General features: G+C 35.6%; 2 protein-coding genes across 5 annotated transcripts in view; both read right to left on the reverse strand.

Moving 5' to 3' along the window:
• The window catches only part of tjp2a (tight junction protein 2a (zona occludens 2)), a 56,381-nt gene extending 37,778 nt beyond the window's left edge, over positions 1 to 18,603 (reverse strand). The window contains exons 1-2 of the mRNA XM_056466562.1: positions 18,459 to 18,603; positions 3,630 to 3,759 (exon numbers count right to left, since the gene is read on the reverse strand). The gene's annotated coding sequence lies outside the window, so the exon portion shown is untranslated. The remainder of the gene's footprint in view (positions 1 to 3,629; positions 3,760 to 18,458) is intronic.
• A 2,140-nt stretch (positions 18,604 to 20,743) lies between these two features.
• Positions 20,744 to 24,020, reverse strand: part of pip5k1ba (phosphatidylinositol-4-phosphate 5-kinase, type I, beta a) — a 31,404-nt gene continuing 28,127 nt past the window's right edge. For all 4 annotated transcript variants that reach the window (XM_056466711.1, XM_056466708.1, XM_056466709.1 and 1 more), the window contains 3 exons: positions 23,016 to 23,151; positions 22,677 to 22,782; positions 20,744 to 21,472 (listed from right to left, as the gene is read on the reverse strand). In XM_056466711.1, the coding sequence (XP_056322686.1) occupies positions 21,470 to 21,472; positions 22,677 to 22,782; positions 23,016 to 23,151 (245 nt within the window). In that variant the 3' untranslated portion in view covers positions 20,744 to 21,469. The remainder of the gene's footprint in view (positions 21,473 to 22,676; positions 22,783 to 23,015; positions 23,152 to 24,020) is intronic.

Genomic DNA, 24,020 nt, shown 5'->3' on the forward strand with positions numbered 1-24,020 from the left:
ATGACACCAAAAATTAATTTGTGAGCTCTGATACTTAATTCTCTCATGTGCAAACTCACTGCGAAAACCATCTCTACAGAAAATGTGGTGGTGACTGCATATTACTTTGTAAAAGTGGCCAAAATAAACCAAATAGACAAAAGGAAACAAAATAAAATAAAAAATCTACCAGCTACAAAAAATTATATGGATATATGGACAGTGTGACTTAAACCTCAAGGCATTTACAGATCAGTCAAGCAAGGAATGCTACTCCTGAGGCATCAAAAAACTGCTTTTAGACAGGACGGGCACAGACTGTGCAGACAGTGGCAGCAGACAGAATTCCCTCTGCATTATAGATAAGCAGCTTTAGCTGTCTGCGTCTTCTTTAAAAAAGCTGAAATCAGTGAACGACAGCTTTCATTCTAAGTCCCATCATGTACATTTCTAGTCAAACACATAAAAAGCTTCATCTCAAAATGGTGCACTAATGATGAACATTATGTGAAGAAAATTAATTCAATTATGAGTGGGTAAAGGATCGTAAATACAAAAAGAAGAAGAAAAAAAAAAACGGAGCTTTTTTTGTTGTAAGAAAATCTTTGAAAATTTCTGAGATTTGACATTCTCAAAGGAGAAACTTGATCAGCTTGGTGCGAGAAATAAAAAAAATTATTTCAGACACACAGTCCCAACAACAACAAAAATTATTCTGTGCCCCATATTTTGATGTGTTGCAGGTTGTGACAGATTATGATGCTTTTGTAAAAAGTGGTGCTTTGGTCCCTCTGCTGGTGGCATTTCTAAAATGTTTTCTCAATCTCATTCTCTCCTTAATAATTAAACAATTGTTATCAAAAGTATGTGAAGTATGTACAACATTAAATGATTAATAATGCACAACACATGCAATGCTTTCCAGAGCTTACAGGAAGCTGTCTGTAGTAAAGTCTGTTTCCCCATTTTGCTTGTGCAAAACATATAGGCTAAACTAAACAGTAAATCAGTCCTGCAGCATACATTCGATTTATGTTTAATTAATGAAACGATATAAGAGTTAACAATATTTACTGCCCAACAATTTTTATAAAATAATTTATTAAAAGAAGATCCCTCATAACACGCGTTTTATGAAGTGATGTGCTAAAGATTTTATAATGAAACATTTGTCGGGTAACGGTATTATATAGATACATTGTCGCTGTCGATATTGTATTACAGAAGGAAACGTGTGTTTCCACGTAAAGTCGATTTTGTAACAGAAGCAAACGTGTACATCAAACAAATAGGAAAGGTTTAAAACTAACCCTAAAAGTTATATCGAATAAAACGAACAACTAAAAGTTTTAGTACTCACATAATAACAGTCCTTAACATTTCTACTCAGAAACTGCCGTTTCTCCACAACGACGGGCATCTCGCAAACCGCACCAAGACTAAAAAGTCTTAAAGAAATAATAATAATAAATAAATGTTTTGAAATAAATTGTTTAATATCTCATCTCGTAATATGAGAATGAAACTAACTGAAATCTCTGAGTAGCAACAACACAAGCGCCTAAAACATTCAAACTATTGTACTGTAAATTCGGGAACGTACCAATATTTCACCAGGGGGCGGTAAGAACGGCCAGCGTATTTTCTCTGTGAAATAGGGTGAATACGCGGCTGAAACCAATTTCTGCACTCAGGAGCGGCTTTATCTTGTTATCACACGAGGTTAAAGAGCATTTAGAGGTTTAAACAACGAGAAATGCGTGATTTATTTATCCATCATAACCTGTGAAGTACAATGGACCATTCCGAGCTGTATAAACTCAATTTGCATATAAGCGACATAGCTCATGTATATCAATTAGATTGTAATAACGTTGCTTAGCAACCTTGCTAGAACGCCCAGAAACGCAACATGCGTAATTAATATTTATAAGTCAAGTCTTTCCCACAGAAGAACGCGAATAAACGTGTGGATTGGGATTCAAAACTCGCTAAATGTCGGGATTCGTTTTAAATGAATATTTAACAATAAGGTTTTAATGACTAGTACCTGCGATTTTAATCTTATCCGAATTGACCAGTAATTAATTTGCAAACGGGGACCGAGGTTTATAATTCACCATCAATATAAAGGTGTGTCAAGGTAAATGGAGCGACCAAATTAAACAGTGCTACGAAACAAATACTATAGTTCAATAAAATAATGCATTTTAAAACAATTTAGTGTTACATGAATAAGATCATTTCACCATCACACACATAATACAGGGGATTTTAGGTTATGTTCACACTTAGCAAGATAGTTTTGGTTAAAACAAGCTCTGGAGCACTTTTTTAAAGAAAATGTCATAACATACCACTATTAAAAAAGGCATAATGCTTAAGCATAACAGTTTGAATGCATCATACCAATGTTGCCCATATACACAGTTCAAAAGCCTTAGGCTGAGATTTTTGGGTCCAAGCCAAATGAACCAAGAAAACAAAAATACAAGTGTGAACACATGAAACCTAAACATTTCACTGGGGACTTCCAAAATATTTGAAATGAATACATTTGCAGTTTACAAATTCATGAGGTCCTCCACATTTAAAAGTCACCATTAAAGGCACAATATGTAAGATTTCACTAAAATATCTAAAAACCATTAAACAGTTTTGTATATTTTGCTGACTTATCCACTTACATTATCCCAAATGTTTTGTAGAATGCGCAAATCCAGAGAAATAAGCTATTTTAATTACTGACAAGAACTATGTCCTGTGTGGCCATACAAACGACATCACAAACCCTTGACTTCCAGTTTGGTTTAATACTCCAGTTCGAAAGTGCATTCAATATTAAAAGTACGCAAGACGCAACTTCTGTGCTTTTACATGATCATGGTTAATTATTTCTGTGAACACTGAAAATGCTGCAAACAACGGTGTAGTGATAGATATATATATATATAATATATATAATATATATAATATATATAATATATATATATATATAATATATATATATATATATATATATATATATATATATATATATATATATATATATATATATATATATATATATATATATATATATATATATATATATATATATATATATATATATATGGGAGAGAGGGAGAGACTAGTGAACACTATTTAGTAAACACATCAATCTGAACAGTTCCTTCTTGGATCCCTCTTCTAATGAGCTGGAAATCTAAATCAGTCGTGTTAAACATGAGACATGCTAAATAAGCAGCGCAAGGATGAGGACTGATAACCGCTGCTATAGGGTGATATGAAGACCACAAATACCACACTCCATCATGCTGTCAAAGTATTTTTTTGTAGTGAATATACACTATCTTGTAGTGTGCGAAAAATTACATATTGTGCCTTGAAAGCTTCAATACAATAACATGAAAAAATATACACTTTTACTGGAAAAGCACCAAAAAAAAATCTAGTTTTATATATTTCTTTCTAGTTTGAAATGTACATTAAAAGGTTAAATTACTTAAAAAAAAAAAAACGATTTAAACTTGCAAAAAACTCAAGGGTTTTTACTCTTTGGTGCAATCCATACTTAAAAGTTTAAATATAAAAAAATAAATCAAGACAGGAATAACGTTTTCATGAGGAAATTTTGTAGCATGCTATACCTGTAAAAGGGCCGGGAAGCTTGGTGTAGAGAGGCGTCGCAGACACCGATATTGAGCTTCGTAGGTCAAGGAAAACCTTTTCTTGTTAGAGCGGCTTGATCGGAACAACTCAATTTGGTTGGTCTGGTCACTGTAACAAGACAATGACACAGGTCACACTCAGAATATGTTAACAACAAGAAAAAAAAAAAAAACAAGTCTCATGGGTGCGTCTCAATTAACTCATTATTTGAACCAGTATATTGTGTACACAAATTTGGGGACTGCTGAGGACATTAAGGAGTAGGACCTTAGTTCAATAGACATCGGTACACTGTGACATGAGAAAATCCTCGTTGTACAACGTTTTGAATATAGAAATAAAAACAACTGATATTTGTGTACATATTAATTTGATAAAGTTTATATAATTATAGATAAATTATTTAATTTCAAACAGCAGTCATTTGTAAATGATTGCAAGATTGTTCTGTACCTATTTATGGTTAAATAAAAATAGATAAATATTTAGTTAAGCAAAAGGTCTCGTTTGTCATGATGGTAGTTTTTTCGCATGATTCAAGTTTTGCACTTCGGAATTACGTTGAGGGTATACAGTGAGAATGTGATGTGCCGTGATATTCACAATGCATTGTGGAACTTTTCATGGAGCGAATTTTTCAGTGCAGTGGAAGAATTTTGCGATTGAGTCAGTCCTTAAAAAGACTGACTCCCTAATGAGTTAAGTCCATTTACACCCTCTGTAAAATTAGCAACAAACAGGGAGATTTTTTTAATACTGAGAATGAGCCAGTATTTTCACAAATCCCGATACTCCTAATCTCCTAACCATGATGCAGCAGATTACGTCAGTATGTTCAGTACTCATTTGACTGAATCGGTTAATAATTAAAACATGTTTATCAAACATTAGTGTGTAAGCAACTAAATAAAATGCCTACGCCTGCAATTATATCCTACCATGCATTATGTTTTGTTGTGCATTAGATAAGCCTGACAAGAAACTACACAGCCAGGTTTAACAGAAGTGTTTTGTGTACATAAAGAGGCTCTATTTTAATTCCTAAGACATGTGGAAAGTATTTGCAAGAGTAAGCAGCTGCTCTGAATGGAGTAAACCTGATCTCCTTGGCAAGAAACTTACAATTATTAACCTCAGTGTTCAGAATAACTGCTCAAACTGGTTCACGTGACCTTTGCCAGCAAAGTAGCCAGGAGTACTAAAATAAGCCAATATAATTTGTTAGATAATGTCAGTCTTTAGGTTTCCAAGATACATATATTTGCCCAAAAAGCCGTTTTATATATGCCTCTTTGATAATCAGGAATCTACTGTACAGTATGTTGCATGTAGTTCAAGAAATTACAGCTAAAAACATGAATATTATCTGGAAGAAATAAGTTTCTACCGAGTTTGCAAATCAGACTCTCATTAGAAGTAATCTTTTTACAACTGATTCAAATACTTTGAATTCAGACAAACTAATTTCATGTTCTTATCACCTGAAAAATATATCTTTATCAGTTGACAATAGATATACTGGGAAATATTGGATCCAATGGGTTTTTACTAACTCTGGAAGTGGATGAAACAACCTCAAAATGGTTTAAACCTTGTTTACACATCATTTGTTGATTGCATTGACAAGAAAAACAAAACATCACACAACCAGGAAAACAGGGTTCTAGATGTCTCAAGATGATACAATATAGTACAGCCCAAATGTTGGCACACCCTCCTAAAGTACCCACACAATGTAACCTGGATGTTTGTTTGGAGCCCTTTTATGGTATGACAGATTATTTTAAATAGACTTACAAGGTATGAATTTTTACACTGTGAAAAACCAAAAACACTGCTAAACTTGTCAACTGTAATTTGTTCCATTGTTCATTAATATTGTATGATTACACGCAGTGGGCAGCATGTTCGCCTCACAGCAAGAAGGTTGCTGGTTTGAGCCTCGGCTGGGTCAGTTGGCGTTTCTGTGTGAAGTTTGCATGTTCTCCCAGTGTTCGCATGGGTTTCCTCCAGGTGCTCGGGTTTCCCCCACAAGTCCAAAGACATGTGGTATAGGCGAATTGGGTAGGCTAAATTTTCTGTATAGTGTATGAGTGCGTATGGATGTTTCCCAGTGATGGGTTGCAGCAGGAAGGGCAAACGCTTCAATAAACATATGCTAGATAAGTTGGCGGTTCATTCCGCTGAGGCAACCCCAGATTAATAAAGGGACTAAGCCAAAAAACAAGAAAAAAAGAACAAGATAACATACTCTCCCACAGGTCTGATCAATCAGAACTCAAGATGATGAAATTGCCTGATGCTAATAATCACAATAAATACATGTCAGGTTAAGATTTGCAATATAGCCTAAACTGTTTGGATTTTTGATAAATTATTATAATGTATAAATATCATAGACAAGATGCTCCATTTTGGTGTCCTTATCAAATTTGGTAAAGTGATTTTACATACCAATTCAATTTATTGGTCCAGACTTCGATTTTATCATTACATATTTCATTTAAAATAATTATTATAAGTTTTGCATATATTATAAGTATTGCACTTTGCATATACACTCACCAGCCACTTTATTAGGTACACCAGTCCAACTGTTCGTTAATGCAATTTTGGGCTAAATTCGGATTAAAAATAAATAAATAAAATCAGATGGGCTACAGCAGCAGAAGACCACACCGGTTACCACTTCTGTCAGGTAAGAACAGGAAACTGAGGCTGCAATTCACACAGGCTCACCAAAATTGGACAAAAGAAATTGAAAAAACGTGCCTGGTCTGATGAGTCTTGATTTCTGCTGCGACATTCGGATGGTAGGGTCAGAATTTGGCATCAACACCGTGAAAGCATGGATCCATCCTGCTTTGTATCAACGATTCAGGCTGGTGGTGGTGTAACGGTGTGGGGGATATTTTCTTGGCACACTCTGTACCAATTCCAATCTCATTAGTGCCAATTCAGCATTGCGTCAATGCCACAGCCTACCAGAGTATTGTTGCTGACCATGTCCATCCCTTTATGACCACAGTGTACCCATCTTCTGATGGCTATTTCCAACAGGATAATGCACTAGTATGTCGTAGAGTGTGAATCATCTCAGACTGGTTTCTTAAACATGACAATAAGTTTACTGCACTCAAATGGCCTCCACAGTCACCAGATCCCAATCCAATAGAGCACCTTTGGGATGTGGTGGAACGTGAGATTCGCATCAAAGATGTGCAGCCGACAAATCTCCAGCAACTGCGTAATGCCATCATGTCAATATGGACCAAAATCTCTGAGGAATATTTCCAGTACCTTGTTGAATCTATGCCACAAAGAATTAATGTAGTTCTGAAGGCAAAATGGGGTCCAACCAGGTACTAGTAAGGTGTACCTAATAAAGTGTCCGGTGAGTGTATTTTCCAATTATTTTTAATAAGCAGTTCTGAACATACAGTTTATAAGCAGTCACTCAGATGAATTTTAAAACCATCTAAAAGATAGATAAGATTATTAAGAGGCTGTGACGTCACCACAGTTGTAATCTGAAGATGGTTCGGTGCTGTAGCAAAATGAATATATTACTGCCTGTTACGGTTAACATTTGATCATTTCAGCTTTAGTTATGGTATGGTAACCAAAGTTACAAAACCACGTCGTTCATTCATTCATTTTCTTTTCGGCTTAATCCCTTTATTAATCAGGGGTCACCACAGCGGAATAAACCGCCAACTTATCCAGCATATGTTTTACGCAGCGGATGCCCTTCAAGCTGCAACCCAACACTGGGAAACATCCATACACTTCCATTCACACACGTACACTATGGACAATTTAGCTTACCCAATTCACCTATAGTGTATGTCTTTTGGATTAGTGGGGAAAACCGGAGCACTTGGAGGAAACCCAAGCCAACACAGGGAGAACATGCATACTTCACACAGAAATGCCAACTGACCCAGCCGAGGCTCAAACCAGCAACCTTCTTACTGTGAGGCGATCGTGCTGTGCACTGCGCCACCGTGACACCCCCACGTCATGCAGAAAAATGCAAAACCATATTTATTGTCAGACATTCGGAAAATGCTGTTGATCAATTGTGATCCTGTTAATGACTCTATACAAGCAATTGTATATGATGTAATCCTTTGCTCATGTTGGAGTAGCATAAACAATGTGAGACAAGCTTTGCACCAAAGTTTAATACTTAGCGCAGAGATTTAGCAAGCGCCACCCAAAACCTGCTTTGCTCAGTTACTTAGTAAAACACAAATACTTTCCAGGGTTATTTGAGGAGAAAAGCCACGCATAAAGCAGCAATTACAGAATGAGCAACAACATCAACTCAATAACAGATGGAATTATGAGCATTAACACATTAATTTACCAGTCACGCCTGTCACAAACAACATCAAACACTCATTTTTAGTTTTCTTCTTCAGCGTATTGTCTACATAACTCACCCTGAGGGTCTCCACAACCTCCGGCCGGGTGGCATCAGCTCTCGTTTGTTGAGTGGCGCAACCCCGATGGCCGCTTGCATGATGGTGATGAATTTCTTGTACTTCATTTTCTCTCTTTGGTTCTCGTCTAGACCTATAGCACCATCTAACCTCTCCGTTTACCAACTATAACATCACTGTCAATGCTGAGCATGATCTCATTTAAAGCAGTAAATACTCATAAACACACACGCATACGCACATGCTATCTCCATCACTGAATCTCTCTTACTCGGTGGAAACTCATAGATGCCCATTTCGTTCTCCTCGTAGGACAAGATGAGAGGGAAAAAGAGAGAGAAAACAAGGACCACGTTGGGCAGCCTTGCAGAGCGTCACTCTTACATAATTCTGGAGATCTCAAACATTAGTCTAATGAAAATGCTGTGAGGGGGATAATTGTGGTACTAAGCCGTGACAGATCATGGATGCACCCTAGCCGTTTCTCTGTAATCCCTCTGCCGCCGCTGGCTTATAGCTTCCACCATTTATCACCCATTCGCCATCACAAATACATTCACGCATATGTAAAAGATTTGTCCATTCACAAGCCGACCACCGCAGAGACTATTTAGTCATGTTGCTTTTGCCGAGGGATGGAGAAATCAAGCATCCAGGCCTCTGATATAACCCAATGTGCAAAGGCTTTATCATCCAGTGGTTTGCACAGTGGATTATGGGGAAAGAGGAGATTGCGGCGCCAAAGTGCAGAGACTCTAAAATCCCCTTTGACACTCCAAATCACCTAAAACCCTGCAAATGAAACCGTCTATTTTTAGGTTTGGTTACAAACGTATGTTCTGATTGAACACATATGTGGGGTTGTGTTTTCACCAGTTAAATTAGGAAAGAGCAGATCTGGCAACTCTGAAAATGACCTAAATTGTTCTGTTAGGACTTTAGATCCTAAACAGGATTATACAGAGATCACAGCTTGGGTTGTCCATGCTAGCATAAAAAAAACAACAGATGTCATGCCATGAAAAAATAAGAAAAGCAAACAAATGCGCATGAAAGAATGTTTATTCCTTTATATTTTTGGTATTTTTGTATACAATAAGGATTTATTGTAATTAGGGCTGCACAATACACTACCTGACAACAGTCTTGTCGTCAATCCCAGTTGTAAGAGCAACACGTAATAACTTGATTTCTGGTTGATCATTTGGAAAAGTGGCAGAAGGTAGATTTTTCCCATGAGTCATCTGTTGAACTGCATCTCAATCATCACAAACACTGCAGAAGACCTATTGGAACCTGCATGGACCCAGGATTCTCATAGAAATCAGTCAAGTTTGGTGAAGGAAAAATCCTGGTTTGGGGTTACATTCAGCATGGGGTGTGTGAGAGATCTTCAGAGTGGATGGCAACATCAACAGCCTGAGGTATTAAGACATTTGTGCTGCCCATTACATTACAAACCACAGGAAAGGGGAAATTCTTCATCAGGATAGCGCTCCTTCTCATACTTCAGCCTCCACATCAAAGCTCCTGAAAGCAAAGAAGGTCAAGGTGCTCTAGGATTGAAAAGACATGACCATTATTGAGCATGTCTGGGGTAAGATGAATCAGAAGAAATTGAAGATAAATCATAAAGAATCTTGATGAACTCCAGGAGTCCTGCAAGAATGCTTTCTTTGCCATTCCAGATGACTTTATTAAGTTATTTGAGTCATTGCAGAGAAGTATGGATGCAGTTCTCCAAGCTCATGAGAGTTATACACAAAATGAATTCTTTTTCTACTACACCATGACTTTATATTCTAAACTGTACATTATTTCTGTATGACAAGACTTTTGTCTAAGCAAAGTCAGACCTTACTGTCCTAATTAAATAATTAAAAATCAAGGCATGATTATATTTTATTTTGGGAAAATAAGCGTAATCTAGAGGCCTTTGCCTTTCATATCAGCCACATCTCAAACTAAATGATCAACTACAAGTCATTTTTTGTTGTTCCTAAAACTTGGCTAGGGGATAAGACTTTTGTCAGGTAGTGTATATCGTTTCAGCATTGATATTGCAATGTTCGAATCTGCAATATTCACATCACAGGATTTCAAGCAACATCAAGTGAATTTAAACCATTTGGACACAAGAAATCGAAAGGTTTGGCACTTTAATAAAGATTCATTTAATTATTTATACAATGAAGATTATACCATGTTTTAACATTTGATTATTTAATTTCTGCACCTCAATACTGTTATACTTGGCATGGGTCAATGACTGGTTTCAAGGTTTACCACGGTTTGAAATAGTCAAGGTTTTAGTAGCGCAAACATTTTCTGCTATACCGTTCCTAAGGTATGTATAAGGTTTTGTTTTACGTGTTCTTTTCTAACCATATCAATATATTTTTTTAGAGCAACAGTATCTTCAGCAGAAAAGGACCCTCCACATTAAAATGTACTGGTCAGCCCACGATATAGGAAACATCTAAAAAACAAATTGGCTTCCTTTTTATGCGAGAAAAAAAAAAAAAAAAAGGATATCCAAAGATGCCTTTTCAAGTTGTTAGGAAATCTGTGTTTTACACTAATTAAGACAGCAGAAGTCTTATATAAAATATATTGCGTTTAATGGGTAAAGAGTTGTTTTTTTTTTTTTACCTAAACATAGCAGTAATTACAATACCGTCATACTGTGAAACCGTGATATTAATATGCAAGGTTTTCATATTTTCATACCGTCAGAATCTTAAACTGGCCCATGCCTATGTTATACTCCACGGAAAACCATAAAGCGCTGATTACATAATTTTTTATCTTTGTTCTATTGTTTTCATCTGTGCTTTAATTTATTAGATTTTTTCTATAAATATATATATTTTTTAATAATTTTCTACATTTTATACAGGTGCACTTTCCTACATAATTGTGCAGCCCTAATTGTAATTGCTGGCCACATTAAACTGTAAATATAAAAAAAAAAAAAAAAAAAAAAAAAAAAAAAAACTCTATGATCTATATCCGAGAAAAACTATATGACCATTGAAAATCAGTATTGATCAACAATGATAATAAACCCCTAAAAAAACTGCTGTATTCTATCAGCTAAAGATGCCTTGTAAATGGTAACGTAAGCATTTTTTGTGAAAAACCAAACAAGAAATCTATTATGTAAAACAAGCATGAATATTAACAAAACCCAATGGCTGAATCACATTCTTTTACACATACATTTTTGGTACAGTCAGCATCACATGCTGAAACCTGTTGCTGAAATCAGCAGTGCTATGAGTCACTCAAACAGACATGCCCGTATACGTCTGCACACAGAACACTCTTCTCTCATTACAACTACATTACACAACATAATAGCGCCTAAACAATACTACTGCAGGTGGGACCATTTTACACTACAGCAACTTAAATGGTGCGTTTAAAGATGCTGACCACTGAAATATTAACAAAGAGAAAAGAGAGATCACCACTGTCCTCAACAAGCCACACAATTTAGCTCATAGCTCATCAAACCATGAATTGAGCTTGCTGTTAGTTTAGTTTACTCGCCCTCAGGGCATTTAAGATACTTATAGGTGTTTTTTTTTTTTCTTCAGTACAGAGTAAAAGAGGAAAGGAAATAAAGAATATAATATTTTTAGCTGAAAACGTAATCCTTGGTAATTCAAAAAAGATTTTTTATTTCTGCTGTGATTTTGAGAGGCAAAGAATATACAGGAAAAACGAAATTGTCTTCTGACAGTACACTGAGGTGAAACAATTGGTCTGTGCAAGAAAAAGCATTTTTATGCTTCATCAACCCACAGCTTCTGCTAGCTGTCCTGAGGGAGTTCATGACCCTGTAATTTAACAAAGCATGCATGGACGCAAGATTACACATGACCTGACGATGTTTATTTACAACTTTTTTTTTTTTAAATCGAGGCTTTAGCATCCAACATAAACAACAGTATCATTTTGATGAACAATAATGTAAACCGTCAGTAACAACCCACTTCCCATGAATCACCAATGTCCACTGTTTCAGCCTGTATTTATTTTAGCCTAAAATATCACCTACATATTACTAAATGGCCTAAGAGTGAGCAAATTAACAGCAAATTACAATTTCTGGGAAAACATTCTTTTTCAACTTAAACATTTAATGAAAATGAATGTTCATTTATAAATGGTTTCACGCTTAAGTTAATTCTAAGGATTTAAGGGTTGTTCTTTTTAATAGTTCCTTGGAAAGCACCTATAACAACAGAGAAATATTCATCATATCCTGTAGATACTGTACGGTTTACTTCTAAACTGTTGACCTACTGAAATGAACTTTGTCCTTCAGTCTGACAGTGTAAAAGCTGCTCAGGCATGTCAAACTCGAGCCAATTTTGTAACACGCCTGAGGCGCAATAAATAACATCAGCTAGCATCAGAGGATTTTCCTCCTACATAAGAGTAGAGAAGTCAAATTTATATTCAAACTATTCTCATCATGAACACCAAAAGAATTTACCGGTATCAGTTTGAAACAAGATTTTTAAAACCTAGGATTTTTTTTTTTCAAGCAGTTAAAAAATTAAAATACACTTGACACAATGTTGAGATTATCATAATACATTAGTCCCATTTGCCATACAAGAAAGACAAAAAAAGGAGTGATATGCATTTAAAGGCACACCACTATTTTTGGAAATAGGCTCATTATACAACATTCTTAAATTTTTACTATATCTGAATTCATTCTGCTGATATCCAGGTCTGGCAGAGGCACTTTCAGCTCAGCTTAGCATAAATCATTGAATTGGATTAGATCATTAGCATCGGGCTCACAAATAACTAAAGGAAAAAAAATGATAATTTGCTATTTTCTAAACTGATAGGGCTAGGAACTATACTCTCATTTTGAGAAAATACTAATCAAGGAACTTTGCTATGTACCATGGATGCAGCAGAAGCAGTAATATTAAACTAACTCTAGAAAACCTTGAAAAATGAGTCTATTTTACTGTTAACAAAATCAGTTAAATTTCAGTTAAAAATCAGGAATGTATTTGCATTATTTAGACTTTTTCCTCACAGGTAATGAGGTAACTCCAAAAAATTAAAACCAGTCAAACTTCAGGTCCCTCCAGTAAATACTCTATTTATTTTGACACTATTTATATGTAATATTTGATAAACAATATTTGATAAACCTTCAAACACAGACCTGTTGTGAGTACTGAGGTCTTTAATCAATTCAATGTGCTTTTGTTGAATTCATCTGTTTGCATTAATTTACCTTTTTTAAATAAGCAGCATGTTATTATTGTGGATGGTAGTAAAATGACATTTATATTTTTAGTTAAAGACAACAGATAATCACGAAAGCTCAAAATGAGTGACATTCTGCATTTTGGATTACGCTAAATTAAATCTGTCTGAACTTTCCTTTTGTGTAACTTGTACACAATTATGAAAGGATATTGTGGACATTTTTCAAATGCCTTTGCAAATAGGATTTTCAATTGTATTTTAAATATGAGGATGCATATATTGTGACATAATCCAGATTAGGGCTGCACAATAAATCGTTTCAGCATTGATATCGCAATGTCATCATTTGCAATAGTCACATCGCGAGTATATGCAATGTTGAGTCTGGATTCTAATTTATCATTTTGCAAGTGTTTTTTGAGGCCTGTGACTGTTTGAGGGTTTTAAAAGCATGAAGAAAATGCACCATTTGTAACTAAAAAAATTAATAGTGCTACATTTTATTAAATCATTTATAAAACGAAGACTATGCAGTATTATTTTATATTTGATTATTCAATTACTGTATACCAGAATACATTTAGACTCTTCTAGAAAACAAAAAAAAACAATAAAACGCTGCTTATTTATAATGAATATTTTTCTTTATTGAATTTATCTATGCTTGTTTATTATATTTTATGCGCTTCCCTACAGAATCATCCAAATCTAAAATTATAAATTCTTTCCAAACTGTTTTTGAATTCATCTAGTGAAATTGTATTCCTATCGCAATATATAATAGCAGAATAAAAAATATATATATCGTAACATGCAATTTTTACAATATCGTGCAGCCAATAATCCAGATGCTATTGTAAATCCGGGATTACTGAGAGTAATGTCATTTCCCAATACAAAACACACCCAATAAAGTAGTCCTACCTCTGTCATTTGATTGACAGGATTCTGTATAGAGGTCGGAAATTCAAAAGCAAAAGGATTTGCGATTCTGTTTGAGTTTTGACAGGTTACATGCACAACGCAGAGAAAAAGAAAATATGGCTATTTAGTCAGGCTCATAAGGAATGGGAAATGCATTTGCAAATTGACTTTGCTTTTTCATTTGAAATATGGCAGTCACTGCGTGTTCGCGAGATATTCTTATTAAACAAAAAGTAACAAAAATTATTTCAGGTTATTATTTTCAGTCTACCGATTCTGCCTGGGCACATAATACATTTACAAACCTCAAATAAACAACTCCAGGAATTCCTGCAGGTAGAGGATTTTGTGTATTTTCATGCATTTCGACTATTGTCCAAGTCATTTTAATGCCTTTACGTAAGTGGTGCGTGGCAGTGTAAGCCGGAGTCTTTCCCCATGTGCTGGGCTCATGCAGAATCACAGTCTACATTATGCAACGCACATATGCACTGCCACTCTCTGCCAGATGTACGTTCAATCATCAAATAAAACATGCCATATTTCAATCACACCTCCGACAGCTTAAACAGAGCAAACACACAAACCCCTTTGTGTTAAGCTGGCTTTATTTTTCCAACCAGCAACACTGAAAGCGCTCTTATCAAAGAATTGCTGATATCATCTGCACGAATGTAACCACTGCTGTGCTAAATGAGTCACGGTGCAAAACTATGATCCATCACATTCCCCACCTGGAGAAGTGGAACGAGAGTAGGACACTACAATAAACATGTGCTAATGTTTTAATGCACTATCCACACACAAGTTCACTACAAATATGGATAAATGGATAGATACTGAAAAAAAATCCATATTCATATATTTCATCATTACATTTATTTTTTCCATATATAAAAAGGTTTTCCATATTTTGTGATTCATGTTTTTCCCCTCATTTATTTATTCTTTTGAGTTGCATTACAGCAGAATTATTTCTATAGCACATTTCAAACACAATGGTAATTTCAAAGTGCTTTACATAAAATATAAGTATAAGAAATAAAAACTAAAGAGAAAAGCGCTCTGGTTTCACACAAGTGGTGAAGTGGTGTTCACACTGGACAAAGAAAGCACTGTGCTATAAAACCCATTCATTTCAATGGCAAGTGCAGTTTATTTCTGCTCAAAGCACAAGAGCAGCAGATCACATACTTAACACTTTAAATTCATGCTATTACTAATGGCTTGTTTATTATTGTGATATTAACGATTTATTATTATTATTTGGAGAGGGGGGGTTCACCCATTTGATTGATAGGACAGTAGAGAGTATAGAGAGTATAAGGAAAGTGTGGCAAACAAAGAGAGGGAAATGATCGGCAAGAGGATCTTAATCTTCTCTCCAACAACTTTTGATTTTAAAAAGTTATTATTTTAAGCAGTGACATTTATTGTCATTTTCATTAGTTAGAAGGCGATAGTAGCCCCTTTCACACATACAGACCTTTCCGGAAAATTACCGGCAATTTTTTTGGAAAGGTCTGTATGCGTGAACAGGCCCTTTTTGAAAATACCAGTAAATTCATTCAGGCACAGTGTGAACGCAGAAGTAAAATTGCCGGGAAGAGCGCATTCACGTCTAGAACGCACTGACGTGAGAAGTCTACTCCAGCCAATCAGAACACTCAAACACACTCACATCTGTGCTGTTTATAAAAATAAAAGCCTTTGAATATTTTTCCAGACACATTTAGCTGCTAGTTAGTCAGATAACGTTTCTATGTTCATCATTAATGCCAACTGTGTAAAACATTATCGATAAAATGCTTATGATAAACCGCTGTTTGTTTACCTTCAAGCTCTGCTTCAGTTGCTTGACGCGTGTGCACGTGAAGTGAAGGAGTGCTCTGGTGAGCGCCAGCACACACACATATTATGTACATCTCAACATGCGAAAGTGTTTCTCTATATGTTTTCATTGAAGTTGTTCACAATACTTAACCATCCACAGAATTTGTAATGTAGTCAAGTGTGTAAACATTTAGCTGCGGTTCGCGCTTCTGCCTTTGGATGACTCCGGGACAAAAATGCTGAAGCTTTAAATAAAAGTGAAACCATCAACAAAAGCCAGACCCCTTTTATGTTTACAAACTTTTAGAGCTCATTTCTGATTAATGATGCCAGAATTTCCGGTACTTTGGAATGGATGTGTGAATGGTCTTTTCTGTAACAATTCCGTAACGTTCTTCCCTGTGTAAACAGCATTTGTTTGAATTTATCGGTAATAGTTGTTCTGGAAAGTTTTCTAATATTTACCGGTATCACTGTGTGAAAGGGGCTAGTGAATGCAGTAATTTAAATCACAAAAAACAGATTCCTGCTGTTTAGTGGATATTTTCTCTTCCCTTTATCTTCTTTTTTGTGTAGGCTTGTATTTTACAGTACTGTAAAAACACTCAAAAATGTCTGTCAATGTTCTCAAAGAATTCTATTTGATTTACTAAAGTCACACAGGTAGCAATTTCACATCAGTCACATCCATAACGATGAGATGTCACATCCATAATGAAGCTTTTTCCTCATAAATGCAAAAACGTAAAAGAAAATCAAATCAATCATGTTTGTTCTATAGTGAGCAAATTACCCTTTTGATTAGCATTGTTTCTTTTGGGTTGTGCAGTTTCATTCAGAGTTTCAACAAACTATGTTGTAGACTGTAAACTTGCAGACTTTTTTGTTCACATCCATAACACATGGCTATTTCCCTCATTTAAAATCTAAAGAATGTTTACAGATTGATATTTTTCTGATCCCATAACTGTGGTTACTTGTTTTGGAAAAAATAAACAGATGTTTCAATATAATGTTAACATATACTTTATCTGTGAATTTATGTTATGAGTTTTTGCTGCAAATGTTACATTCATATTGCTGGAATCGCTCAAATGCAGATATGCAGACAGTGAGATTGAGTCTAAGTTGTTTTTATATTTGCGTGTTTTGACTTTCTCCTTAATAATATAATTTCAGGAAAGTATTATTTAAAAATTCTAAATAAGGAAATATTATTTGCAGCCAATGACTATTAAAGGTCAACAATGTTCACAGTCAAATAAATAGTGCTAATTTTGTTTTAAAGTCATATTTAAATGCGATTTCAGATTGAATATTCAAATTCAAACAATATTGGGACGGTTTAAACGAACAAACGAGCGAATATAAAACTAACTTTATCTCAATGACAGTTAAGAGGCAGAAAGTCAGACAGACTTATAGCTTAAGTTTGGGATTAAGGATATGTTAAGTTATAGATGTTAGAGTTTTTAAGGTTAGGTTATGCTTAAAAGTTACAAACATAACTACAAAGTTTATTGTACCCCATACTGCCACCTAATATAAACTGACCATACACTTTTGAGGAAATCAATTTATTTAAAATGCATCAACAAGTATTTGTAAACAACATATTTAATTTCTGTTAAAACTCACCACTAAGGAAAAGTTGGTTTTATATTCACACATAGGACGTTCTCTTAAATAATAGAATATCAGGAAATTATTCTTTGCACATTCTAAACAGGGAAATCATGTTACAGCCAATGAGAATACAACAATGTTCGCAGTCAAAAAAATAGTGCTGATGTTTTAAAGTCATACTTAGATGTTATTTCGGATCAAATTTTCAAAGTACCATAGTAAACAATTTAGGGAGCATGTCACAAGAATGTGCGAATATAAATCCAACTTTACCTCAAACTCACCTAATTTAAAGTGTGATCACGTTGCTGTGTGGAAGAAGTAAAATAAACAGAACTATACTAAATACGTTTTTTAAGAGTTTGCTTAAACGACCTCAAGTTATTTTTACGCCCCAACAAAACTAGATTTGTTTACAAACTGAAATACACGACACGTTCCAGCACCGCAGAGTCCTGACATGGGACGTGAGAGGGAGGTGAAGCATTGAAGTTTCATACTGTAGGCCTGAAACACGAGAGCTACATTCAAAGAGTGGGCAAAAACAAACACAGGTCCTTGCTAAAGTCCACATTAACGTGTAGCGCACTTAATAAAAGTAGCTGTTTGTGTTTCGGTGACATTATTATTTTGTAATCCACCTCCTCCGCTTAACAATAGATAACCGAAACCAGTCAAAGGAAATGCGACAAAACAACAAAACTGCTCCAAAGTGAAAGCACGTACCTTTAGAGGCGCCGATACTGAAGCTCCGTTAACTCGGACAGGATAGCAGTGGGATTTATCAATGACCGGACACTTAAATAGAAAGATTGAACTAGTCGCTTTTGTGTACAATCCCAGATTTCCTGAATCTCCAGGTATGGGCGTGTTCACGAACGCGCAGGTGAGTCCGAGCGCGTTCCCAACACCACGTGACACCTTCATTCCTGGGCGTGCAGCCTTTTTCTGACCAGTGGATTTAATAAGACTTCTATAAACCTCTATATCAATTGGATGTCATCTTTAAAGTTGTTTATTTCTGTACTGAGAATCTTGTGTTGCTATATTATTGTTTTATTTTTTTTTTGTAGTCAATCTTCTTTTATAATAGTGTTTGTTTGTGTGTGAATACTAGATATAAATACATATAGGCTATTAAATCCTTGTTTAAACTAGCTGACATAAATTAAAATGTATATTAACACATATTAACAAAAATAGATACAAAATCAAGTATTTAAAACTATACAGACACACAAAAAAAGATAAAATAACAATTAAACCTTGACTAAAATAAATAAAATATAAAAAATAAGAACAAATTCAAACTATTAATAAAAACTAGAACAGCATGTCTATTATCTAAATAAATATATTTTTAAAATATGATTATTTTATCGTGAGACATTTCACATTATCGGTATATTCTAAATCTAGCTTGCATTTATTATTATTATTATTATTATGTTTTAATTATATATATTTTGGTGAATTGTCTCTAAAAATATAATAAATACATACAGTTTAAGATTACAAGTTGTAATATAACATACATACTATATGTACTATATACATGTACTATATATACTATATACATAACATACTATAGATTCCACATTATTACATTATTTAAAAATCAAAAATTCCACCTCAAAATTTAAGATCATTTGCCAAACAACACCAAACACCCCCTAGAGGATTGTATGCGAAAGTGAAAATGATTTGAATGCTTCAACAGCAGATGAAGGCCAGTGTGACATATAATTATGTTCAATAATCAAAAATAAACTTTAAGTTGAAATAAAATACTGGTGCATTACACTCAACGGCCACTTTATTAGGTACACCTTACTAGTACCGGGTTGGACCCCCTTTTGCCTTCAGAACTGCCTTAATCCTTTGTGGCACAGATTTAACAAGGTACTGGAAATATTCCTCAGAGATTTTGGATCATATTGACATGATGGCATCACGCAGTTGCTGCAGATTTGTCGGCTGCACATTCATGATGTGAATCTCACGTTCCACCACATCCCACAGGTGCTCTATTGGATTGAGCTCTGGTGAGTGAGGAGGCCATTTGAGTGCAGTGAACTTATTGTCATGTTTAAGAAACCAGTCTGAGATGATTCACACTCTATGACATGGTGCGTTATCCTGCTGGAAGTAGCCATCAGAAAATGGGTACACTGTGGTCATAAAGGGATGGACATTGTCAGCAACAATACTCAGGTAGTCTGTGGCATTGACACGATGCTCAATTGGCTCGAACCAGTCTGGCCATTGTCCTCTGACCTCTGGCATCAACAAGGCATTTTTGCCCACAGAACTGCCACTCACTGGATATTTTCTGTTTTTTTTACCATTCTCTGTACAGGCCCGTACACAACCCGCTCGATCGAGCAAGAGGGGCAACTCAGCCAATGATGGCAAAGGGGCAGGCTCTAGCCACCGGGCCACCCCCTGTGCACGGCCCTGTCTCTGTAAACCCTAGAAATGGTTGTACATGAAAATCCCAGTAGATCAGCTGTTTCTGAAATACTTAGACCAGCCCGTCTGGAACCAACAACCATGCCACGTTCAAAGTCACTTAAATCACTATTCTTCCCCATTCTGATGCTTGGTTTGAACTGCAGCAGATCGTCTTGACCATGTCTACATGCCTAAATCCATTGAGTTGCCAATAGTATCTGGATGCAGCCTTTATGATGCAAGCTGAAGTTGCATCACTCAGCGATGCAATGTCAGACACAATGCACTTAATGGAGTGAGTGACGTCATTGTGACGGGTAGGGTTAGGGGTGGGGTTAGGTGAGCGTATAAAAAAAGCATTGGATGCAGCTCAGATTGCACTGCACCAAGTCTGCATCCAGACCCCTCTCTGAGTTGCTGCCATGTGGTTGGCTGATTAGAAATTTGCGTTAAGGAGCAGTTGGACAGGTGTACCTAATAAAGTGGCCGGTGAGTGTACAGTAGCTTGTAACTCTTCTGCAGCCTTATTTGAGACAAAGAAATATTCACGCAACAGAAACAGTGGAAAGATCCTGCATTTAATAGCATAACAGCAACTAAACACATTCTACATAAAAGCACAAACATTTCATATATTACTCTAATCAAAATATATATTTAAATACATTTTTATAAAACATTTTCAAAGATTTATGTTTTTCACTTTAAAAGCCATGTAAATCTTTACACTAAGTAACACAGACCATTAACCCCCCCATCCCATGTCATTACATTGTGCTGATTGTGCGTCAAAATCACATGACCAAAAAACACAATATTTACTTCATGTTGCCAACGTTACTAATATTCAGTACTAGTCATTGTACTGTAATGATCAAATAAGTGAATAAAATCATTACTCAACACAACACAAGTCAGGAGTGCTCAAAATATGATTAAATCATGATTATTATATAATAAATGATACATATCTGACAAACAATCTGGTTTCACACCTTATGTCCCAACCGGTGCATTAGACACTGGTCGAAATGGGGAGTGTAACTATTATTATACAACAAACTTGAGCTTGCAAATGGGGACAAAGTGCAGAGACAGTGTAAGGCACTATAGTGTGGCAATCTCTCTACCGTTGTTTCAGATGCAAGGCTTTTCTCAGTCAGTGTGTTTTTAGCAGCTTGACAAACAGTATCCAAAGTGCAAAGTCGTGGAGTGACGGACAGTACTGTTTATCAGTCTTTTAGATGACGGATAATCTGGTCCACTTCTCAAAGCCTCATGCATCACTAAAAAAACAACACAATAGTCAGAGATCTGGACTCAATAACACAAAAGAGATGGAGTTTCAGGGGAACTACACACAATGAATGCCCTTTTATGCTATTTTAAAGGTTCCCAATTTTGTTTTAGAGTCTCCAACAATAGGTTTACATCAATCTAAATGACATGGGCATAACTAATAGCTCATAGTAACATGTGCTAGCTACCTCACTAGCTGGTTAATCCCCACTGTCTCCTGGTAAAGCAAGGAGAATGGGTTGTTGCTAGATCGGATACGGTTGCGGCCGGAAGTTTATGAGAATTATTTATCTTTTTAAATAAATTTCCCAGTTATTGTATTTTATTAACGTCTATTAAATTACCCAATAAATTGTATTTGTTAACGCCTACCCCCACCCCAATCCTTATCCCTACCGTTACAGTATTGCAAAAATATTAATGATTTTTATACAGTGTCTTAATTGTGATTTGCATATCGCACTTCCGGCGGGCCACGTATCCGATCTAGACTTTACCAGGAGAATGAAGTTGAATGAAGGCTCAGGCAACTGCCAATGAGTTACTATGGTTACAACTAACGTTTAAGGAAAGCCCATTTATTTCGAACAGTGATCAAAACTGACTGGATTTTATAGTACACCTTTCAGCCAGTCAGAATCAAGAATTTCAACAGACCATGGAATAAATATGGTCACTCTTTATGATAGGATTCATTAATTAATGTTAATTAATTTTAGTTTGTTAGATACTTGCATAGCATTAATCGAAGTTTACTATGACATTTACTACTGTATTTGTATAATCCAAATGCATTCTTATTGACATTAGCTAGTGCATCGTGAGTTAATATGACCTAAAATAGAACAAATTTATTACTATTTACTAATGTCATAAAAAAAGATGAATAAATTCTGTGATAAATCCATTGTTCATTGTTTGTTCATGTTAGTAAATACATTAACTTACATTAGCTTATTCAACATGACATGGCAGCATTCACAATATGTTTTAATTGTTAGTGATGCAATAAACTACAAAGATTCAAATCAACAGAACGATCCAGAACAAAACGATTTACTGTTTTTGAAGCATTAAAAACATCAAATGCCGGGGACACCTGCTGGTCAAAACTGTGTAATTGCATCAAACTGCAGGGTAATCGTAAATAAATGAAACAAATGAACATGAATTATGTCGTCAACTACTGACCAGGTAGACATCCAGACCAGACTCGGGTGTGCTTGGCGCTGAGTTTAAAGAAGCAAGAGCACTGTCCTCCAAAGCAAGAGTCGAGCTGGATGCTCTGCAATCATCTCTGAGGACCAAAAAAAAAAACAGTCAAACCAGTTTAAAAGAGAAGGTGTGTGCCCTTTACATTATAAAAGGGGAAGCGCTGTGGAAAAATATGGAAGTTCACAAAGACCTTCTGTATGTCTGATGGGAAAGACTGTGTGTGTGTGTGTGTGTGTGTGTGTGTGCGTGTGTGTGTGTGTGTGTGTGTGTGTGTGTGCGTGTGTGTGTGCGTGTGTGTGTGTGTCTGGTAAACACCTGCTCTCTGAATCTGTCTGCGTTTCAGCCTTCACATCGTCTAAAGATGAAGCAGAAGATAAAGTGGCCACAGAAACAGCTGGATTGAGTCCGGCCAAGCTTGGAATAACATCAGGTTTCGGACAGGAGTGTGTTTCTGTTGTGAAGAAGAAACGATGCATCTTAAAAACACATAAATTGTAAATCACATATTTTAAACCCAGAAATACTGACATTTTAAAAATGTTATGTTTAAAGACCAATCAGAGAGCAATTGTGGATAGCTATGCCTCCGTTTTCAAAAGTCTGTGTTTTGGTCCATCTATACTGAAACAGAAAACTAAAAGGGGGTCTTCAACATTTTCAAAACACTCCGTTTTCATAGGTCAAAGATGCTGGAATAGTGTGGATGAAAGGCGTAAGCGTAACAAAACTAGTATAAACGGCACATAAGGATTCTCAATCATACATTCATTCATTTTATTTCCGGTTTATTCCCTTTATTCACCAGGGGTTGCCACAGAGGAATGAACCGCCAACTTATCCAGCATATGTTTTATGCAGCGGATGCCCTTCCAGCTGCAACCAATCACTGGGAAACACCCATACACTCATTCACACACATACACTACGGACAATTTAGCTTACCCAGTTCACCTACAGCGCATGTCTTTGGACTGTGGAGGAAACCAACTGACCCAGCCGAGACTCGAACCAGTCACCTTCTTGCTGTGAGGCGATAGCGCTACCCACTGTGCCACCGCACCGCCCAAAGCGATTTTCAGTTTATTATCATTATGATATATACAAGAACATATACTAACAAATTATGTGGAAACAGCACATAACCTTTAAGATAATTTAACAAAAATTGTGACATCTAATTCTGATCTATACATACTTTAAACATGAACCTTAAGACCTTGAGAAAAACTTTTTTTATGTCCTTTCTACTTGACATTATTTATTTAATTTGACCGTATTTAGATATTTTATATACAGTACATTATTATATATATTACACTT

The sequence above is a fragment of the Danio aesculapii genome, chromosome 10 (assembly GCF_903798145.1).
Source record: "Danio aesculapii chromosome 10, fDanAes4.1, whole genome shotgun sequence".
Classification (NCBI taxonomy): Eukaryota; Metazoa; Chordata; class Actinopteri; order Cypriniformes; family Danionidae; genus Danio; species Danio aesculapii.